We start from the raw sequence: 8,119 nt of genomic DNA, 5'->3' as shown, positions 1-8,119 counted from the left end.
ACATCACCATTACAATTGTTTCACACTTTAATGTGTTGTATTATGAAGTGAACTTATCAAATTGCCTTACAGATCATTTCCCCCTGATAATACAAAATTACATTTCATATCTTCAATCCTGTTGGCCCAAATAACAGCATAGGGGTCATAATAATGCAGTGATACCCATGTATCGGAATTAGCTAAATGTGGGTATTATACCTAAATATAACCCACGTACATGGACTGTAATATGTGAAATTTGGCTCTCTGGCCATTGGACTATAAGTAATCTGTGGGGCCAAAAACAAGATACTGTATTAATTAGTAGACATCTTTCCAAAAATGTGTGTGCCTTATGCCTTTCCCTCTTCACCTAGGTACTCCAAAAGAAAAAGATCCACAGAATCAAAAGGTAGCCAGAAACTGACGACAGTTTACATTCTGTTGCTACTGTTGAAGGGTAAGACTAATTTCCTGATCAGCTCACTGAATGAGCACCTTACCCTTCAATGACAGTAACAACAGAAGGTAAACTGTTGTCGGTCTCTGGCATTTGAGGTGAAAAATGACATGACAGGTGCATTTTAATTTAAGTTCCTTTTTTTAATTTGAAGTTTAATGTTCATTTCCATGCTGTGTTTCAGTAAGAATACAGACAGTGCTCCAGTCAGAATATCCAGTAGTACAAATCAGATTCAAGTTACACATACTGAACAAGAGAGAAAATATAGGGGGCAGGACAGAGAGACAGAGAGAAAGAAAGAAAGAGAGAGAGAAAGGGAACAGAATGGGGATACAAGATGACATAAGCAGGTTTTTCTTTTTTAAACAAAGGTTGTTTTTCTTTTGACAGTGCCAATGCGAACCTGCTTTACCTAACATCAGAGAGAGGGAGATTCTTGTTTTTTTCCCCCTCCAACTGCTACAAGCCACCGTGTCCTTACGTCAGCAATGAGTAAAAAAGCATCGCTACAGCCTCTTGACCACACAAATGCGTGGTCCATGCCCTGGACTTGAGGGGTGATCGCAAAGAGACACTCATGGGAAGTTCAGCGATCACCATTGATAAAACAGAGTCTTGCAACAAGAGAGAGAATCACAAATAAAGAGGGAATTAAAATGTCCCTTTTAAAAACCGTCAATTCACAACCATCCCTAATTTGCGACCAAAAGCTTAGACGATTAGCGTAAAGTAGCACAAAGACATCACAGTTATGGAAAAAGAGTTACAGCAAACGTTTGTGTTTGAAAAATCAACTCGTTAATTGTGTGAACGTTGACGACCCCAAGCAACACACTTGGCAACTGATGACATGGCAAAATTGTAAACTAAAAAAAAAACAAAAAAAGGAAGTAAAGGGAACGATGTGAACCTTACAGGCTAAAATCAATAAAAGGTAACAACCAGGAACAGCTCGAAGCCTTAGTTTTTACATTTTCTCTTGTGTTTTAACGTGGAAGTATATTATTTCCACTGAAATAGGTGAATTGGATTCTTTCATAAGAAAATAAAAACCAGAAGAGATAGCCCTAGGAAGCATAGAGGGGCTATGAGCTGACAGAGTGATAGAACATAAAGAAAGAATTAAAGAAAGAAGAGGTGGGGAGAAATTGAGCGAGTGGACGTCGGAGTAAAAGCCAAGTTTGGGAGCTCTCACTGTGACACGTAGTAGGACCTGGGGCTAGCGGGGCAGACAGGAGAGGTAATAGGAGGGAGAAAGAGAGAGGGAATTGGCGGTAAAGTCTCACTGCTGGGTCTCATCCTCCACATCTTGCAGTGCATCTTTATTCTGTTCTTCACCTGAAGAGAGAGGAAAATTGATTAAAATGCTCATAATTTAAAAGCCAGTTTGTCATTTTCACCACAAATGCAAAAAAACATTTTAAATGGACAAGAATCCAGAGCCCACCCACTGTTACCATGACAACAGGGCAGTGAGGCTTCCAGTAAGGACTTTATGTAGATCCATTATCATTTCTACAGGTTGTCATTTTAAAGTATACTGACTTTGTTCCCCCACCTCAAAATCAATGACAAATATATATATATATCATTTATTTTTAAGACCTGCTATAACCATTACATACACACCAACAGGCTGCTTGGTTGGACCGCCCCATGTCCTCTGACATCACCCAGACTAGTGCCATACATGTGAGATGGTGAGGGGAGAAAACCTAAACATCTTAGCTACATGTAGTTAGTGTGTTGGTGCACATCAACCGCACGTTTGCGTTTCAGTGTGAAGATTGAGTGTACTGTGTTCAGCCATATTAATAAGTGGAGTCCCTTTAGCTCAAAACCAGATAGACAGTGTTGGTAGAACTTGCGTTTCAGTGAGTTAGACAGTGTCACTAACCACACCCCATTCAACTCATGCCGAATGAGAGGGGAACATCTCTAGCTTCTACTTAATGGACACACAGACACACACCCGAAAACACTGTTCTCAATGCAGCCCAGATACTTGGTTGAGTTGGGCCCTGTGGACATCACAGAGCACTTTAGGCCAGAGACAATCTCATCTGGCCTAGACTAAGATTAGAACAGGGTCGTGTTCACTAGGCATGAAACTGAAGAAAACGGTAATGAAATGGGAAACATATATGAACTTGCGCAATAATTAACTGAAATTGTTTATTTTCACGAATTGACCGACACATTTTCTGGCTAGCACTCACATTGTTGTTTTCCTTACAAATAATAACTTTGGACATGTTGGGGCGGCAGGTAGCCTAGTGGTTAAAGCGTTGGGCCAGGAACGGAAAGGTTGCTAGATCGAATCCCCAAGCTGACAAGGTCGTTCTACCCCTCAACAAGGAAGTTAACCCACTGTTCCTAGGCCGTCATTGTAAATAAGAATTTGTTCTTAACTGACTTGCCTGGTTAAATAAAGGTAAAAAAAATAATTAAAAAACAGTTTGGGCCGCCTGGCTCGTTGCAAACCAATTTGCCAGAATTTTAAATAATTATGACATAACATTGAAGGTTGTTCAATGTAACAGCAATATTTAGACTTATGGATGCCATCCGTTAGATAAAATACGGAACGGTTCCGTATTTCACTGAAATAATAAACGTTTTGTTTTCGAAATGATAGTTTCCTGATTCGACTATATTAATGACCAAAAGCTCGTATTTCTGTGTGTTCAAGTGTACCCTTAACATGATGCACCACCATGCTTGAAAATATGACGAGTGGTACTCAGTAATGTATACTCAGTGAACACTTTGTATTCTGGACAAAAAGTACATTTCTTTACCACGTTTTTTGCAGTATTAGTTAAGTGCCTTGTTGCAAACAGGATGCATGTTTTGGAATATTTGTATTCTGTACAGGCTTCAATCTTTTCACTCGGTCATTTAGGTTAGTAACTACAATGTTGTTGTTCCATCAGTTCTCATATCACAACCATTAAACTATAACTATTTTAAAATTACCATTGGCCTCATGGTGAAATCCCTGAGCAGCTCCCTTCATCTCTGGCAAATGAGTTAGGAAGGACGCCTCCATCTTTGTAGTGACTGGGTGTATTGAAACACCATGAAAAGCTTAATGAATAACTTCCTCATGCTCAAAGGGACATCCAGCTACTTTTAGCCATTGAGTGGCCTTGAAAAAAACTTCCTTGGTCTTTGTGGTTGAATCTGTGCTTGAAATTCACAACTCGATTGAGAGACCTTACAGACAATTGTATGTGTGGGGTAAAGAGATGGGGTAGTTGCTCAAAAATCAAGTGAACTATTATTGAACATGGAATGAGTCCATGTAACTTATTATGCGATTTGTTAAGCACATTTTTTACTCCTGCACTTATTTAGGCTTGCCATAACAAAAGGTGGAATACTTATTGACTCAAGTCATTTCAGCTATTCATTTTCATTTTAAAAAATTATGCAAAACAAAATTCAACCTTGACATTACGGGGTATTGTGTGTAGATCTGTGACACAATTTCAAAGGAATTACATTTCATATCCTGGCTGTAACAATAAAATATGGAAACACTAAAGGGGTGCAAATAATTTGATGGCACTGTACGTGTTTGTGAGTCTCACCTTTCCATAGAGGGTCATATTAGTTTGTAGCCCAAACTAGAGGTCGACCGATTAATCGGAATGGCCGATTAATTAGGGCCGATTTCAAGTTATCATAATCGGTCATCGGCATTTTTGGACACCAATTATGGCCGATTACATTGCACTCCACGAGGAGACTGCGTGGCAGGCTGACTACCTTTTACGCGAGTGCAGCAAGAGCCAAGGCAGGTTGCTAGCTAGCATTAAGCTTATCTTTAAAAAAACTATCAATCTTAACATAATCACTAGTTAAACTAGTAATATCATCAACCATGTGTAGTTATCTAGCTTGTCCTGCGTTGCATATAATCGATGAGGTACCTGTTAATTTATCATCGAATCACTTCGCCAAACGGTTGATGATTTAACGAGCGCATTTTAAAACCTGCATATTTAGTTAATATTGCCTGCTAACATTCATTTATTTTAACTAGGGAATTGTGTCACTTCTCTTGCGTTCTGTGCAAGCAGTATATAGCCATTTGGGCTGCCTGGCTCATAGCGAACTATGTGAAGACCATTTCTTCCTAACAAAGACTAATTGTACATGGTTATGACATAACGTTGAAGGTTGTGCAATGTAACAGCAATATTTAGACTTAGGGATGCCACCCGTTAGATAAAATACGGAACGGTTCCGTATTTCACTGAAAGAATAAACTTTTTTTTTTCCCGGATTTGACCATATTAATGACCTAAGGCTCGTATTTCTGTGTGTTATATTATAATTAAGTCTATGATTTGATATTTGATAGAGCAGTCTGACTGAGCGGTGGTAGGCAGCATCTGGCTCGTAAGCATTCATTCAAACAGCACTTTCCTGCATTTGCCAGCAGCTCTTCGCTGTGCTTCAAGCATTGCGCTGTTTATGACTTCAAGCCAATCAACTCCCGAGGTTAGGCTGGCAATACTATAGTGCCTATAAGAACATCCAACAGTCAAAGGTATATGAAATACAAATGGTATAGAGAGAAATAGTCCTATAATTCCTATAATAACCATAACCTAAAACTTCTTACCTGGGAATATTGAAGACTCATGTTAAAAGGAAACACCAGCTTTCATATGTTCTCATTTTCTGAGCAAGGAACTTAAACGTTAGCTTTTTTTTTACATAGCAAATATTGCACTTTACTTTCTCCAAAACGTTGTTTTTGCATTATTTTAACCAAATTGAACATATTTCATTATTTATTTGAGACTAAATAGATTTTATTGATGTATTAAGTTAAAATAAAAGTGTTCATTCAGTATTGTTGTAATTGTCATTATTACAAATGTAAAAAATCTTTTTTTTTAAAACAAAACAAATCGGCCGATTAATCGGTATCGGCTTTTTTGGGGTCCTCCAATAAATCTGTGTCGACGTTGAAAAATCATAATCGGTCGACCTCTAGCCCAAACTGTTCGGACTCTACAGACAGAAACTGGCAGATCGGCGGTACCGACTTCAGACGAGTCCTGTGACGCTTGTTGGGGTCGAACAGAGAACAACATTGTGTTCGTAAGAGTCATCTTTCCATAGAGGGGTCATAGTTTTTCTATAGTATGCATCTGCAAGTAGCTAAAGCTAACAAACTAGGTTCAATGTTAACTAGCCAACATGAGGCTATAACCGTTTGGACTCGACAGGCATTTTCGTGAGAAGACAGATTTTCGGGATGTCTCCTGGACTGACAAACACCGCTGTAAACACTGCCAACTTCCACCGCAGATGCTGAGGGCCAACATCAGCAGATGGAGACACAGACCATGCAAAACAAACAGACAGATATTGGTGTGTATTGTTTTACGGGGTTAATAAGTGATAAGCAGTAATGGGAAGTCCCTACCATCATGGGACGTTTATTAATCGTTTTATTTTGTGTTACAGCATTTAATGCACATAATGCATGTCATAAAACATTTTTTCATTATCGAACTGAAGCTGAACAGACCTAAAAAAAGCACTCAATGTTCAGCACTATTTAATAAGAAACACTTGTTCCCGTTGCACAACATTTTGCTACGGTTTTTGCCCTAATGAACCCAACCTGGCACTGGGCGATGCAGTGACAAAGGGTTAGTGAGGGGAAGCAAGTCTGAGTGAGGGAGCAAGAGGTATGTCCAAGAAAGGTGAAAGAGATGACTTACAAAATACAGTTCTATAGAGGGAATGAAGAGGGGTTGTCCTTAAGAATCTACACAGAGGAAAACGGACACGAGAAATGGGAGAGAGATATTAGAGCAGTGAAAGGGAGTACAGCTCAACAGACGGACAGGACAAAAAAAGTAAAAGGGAGAGAAACAAAGAGGAAGGTGAAAGACAAAGAGATAGAGAAAGATAAAGAGAGGGAGAAAGAGAGAGCTAGAGATGGAGAGGTTCTTCGGTTAGAGAAGGACCACTGCACTGTACACCACACCAGTCCAGCAGTCAGTAAAGTCAATAGCTAGAAAACACCCATCCTCTACGTGACCTTGTTTGCTGTCAAACTGATGTAGCAGCATACTTTTGAACAACACTGAAAAGAGACGCTTTAGTGTGTTTAGTCCAACTATTGTGCTACATATAACAGGTGAAGAAGCATGGAACACTCACCGTCTCCCTGCATGTCTGAAGTCCATAATGTAAGGTTGTCGCGTAGCAACTGCATGATGAGCGTGGAGTCCTTGTAGCTCTCCTCGCTCAGCGTGTCCAGTTCTGCAATGGCATCGTCAAATGCCGCCTTCGCCAACCTGAGGGCAGTAGCGTGGGCAGAGCAGAGGGGTCAAAGGTTGGATTTTACACAGCATCCAAGTCACACATCAACAATGGGCTGAACATCTAGTAACATGTATGGAATATACAATCAAATGTATTCATAAAAAAAAAAATATATATATATATATATATATATATATATATATTACTAGCCAGGGCATGAGGTGACTTCCTCAATGTACTGTGTTGGTGAGACTGTACTGCACACCCAGTCTGAACATTTCACCATGGCATGATGGAGCACCAGATATGAGCCCCAAGAGAGAGAAGATGAGAAGATAAGACAGGAGAGAGGGGGCCCACCTGCATGCGCGGTCAGGGGAATTGAGAATTTCATAATAAAATACGGAGAAGTTGAGTGCCAGTCCCAGGCGGATGGGGTGAGTCGGGGGGAGCTCGATCATGGCGATGTCGCTCGCGGCTTTGTAGGCTACCAAACTGTTCTCCGCCGCCTCCTTCCTGTCGTTACCCGTGGCGAACTCTGCCAGGTACCTGTGGTAGTCTCCCTTCCTGAGGACAGAGGGGAGAACGAGACCATGGTTATTTCAACCCCCCAAACAACAATAAATCCATGGTCTCCTTATGTTAACATAGGACTCTTTTCCTGAGGTATGCACTTCTGCACTGAACTCCCCTATTTGGAATTAAAAGGACTGGTATTAAGAGCCCTTGCTTATACCAAGCGTGTGCTTTTAAATCATTGTGGGGTAGTGCTAGAGCTGGGCGATATGGACAAAAATCTATATCGCGATAAATGTCCTGAATTGATGCTATAATGATTAATAGATCAATAAGTCTATAACCATGTACACAAGAGTTTTTGTTATGATTCTTTAAACCAGGGACGTCAAATATATGGCTGTGGGCCAAATCCAGCTCGTGAGGGGGTAAAATAAATATATACAGTATTAGAATTATTTATTGATTTTATTTTGGGGCGGGGGTGCGACACAAACCTTCCCACTAGCCATGATTGGCTGAGATAATGTATGGGCTGGACATACCAGGAGATGGGATTGAATTTGTCTGCCATGTAGCATGCTTCTGTCTATAACGTGAGCTGTTTAGTATGTTCACAGTCCTTTCTACCGTGCCATTTTTTAAGATATAACGTTAGCCATCGAGAACTACAAAAGTTTTTGATGCCCTGAATTTAACAGGCACTATCGACAGATCAGTAGGAAAAAGTGATGGGCTACATTCTGAACACGCCACGGTTAGTGTGAACTGGAGTGACTTGACACAAAGCTGGCCAAACAAGACTTAGCTACAAAGAAAACGTCATTAAAATAGTTCCAGTCTGCCGTGACGCATTCA

General features: G+C 40.2%; 1 protein-coding gene across 4 annotated transcripts in view; it reads right to left on the bottom strand.

Moving 5' to 3' along the window:
- Positions 1-564: 564 nt before the first annotated feature.
- Positions 565-8,119, bottom strand: part of LOC115105335 (14-3-3 protein epsilon-like) — a 33,819-nt gene continuing 26,264 nt past the window's right edge. For 3 of the 4 annotated variants that reach the window (XM_029627264.2, XM_029627262.2, XM_065007246.1), the window contains 3 exons: positions 7,106-7,312; positions 6,641-6,777; positions 565-1,783 (listed from right to left, as the gene is read on the bottom strand). In XM_029627264.2, coding sequence (XP_029483124.1) covers positions 1,728-1,783; positions 6,641-6,777; positions 7,106-7,312 — 400 coding nt within the window. In that variant the 3' untranslated portion in view covers positions 565-1,727. Of the gene's footprint in view, positions 1,784-6,195; positions 6,243-6,640; positions 6,778-7,105; positions 7,313-8,119 lie in introns of all 4 variants that reach the window. The other variant, XM_029627263.2, reaches the window with a different exon arrangement.

Source organism: Oncorhynchus nerka, linkage group LG22, assembly GCF_034236695.1.
Source record: "Oncorhynchus nerka isolate Pitt River linkage group LG22, Oner_Uvic_2.0, whole genome shotgun sequence".
In the NCBI taxonomy this organism is placed as follows: Eukaryota; Metazoa; Chordata; class Actinopteri; order Salmoniformes; family Salmonidae; genus Oncorhynchus; species Oncorhynchus nerka.
The sequence above is the reverse complement of the archived record's forward strand: the minus strand, read 5'-3'. Positions and strand labels throughout refer to the sequence as shown.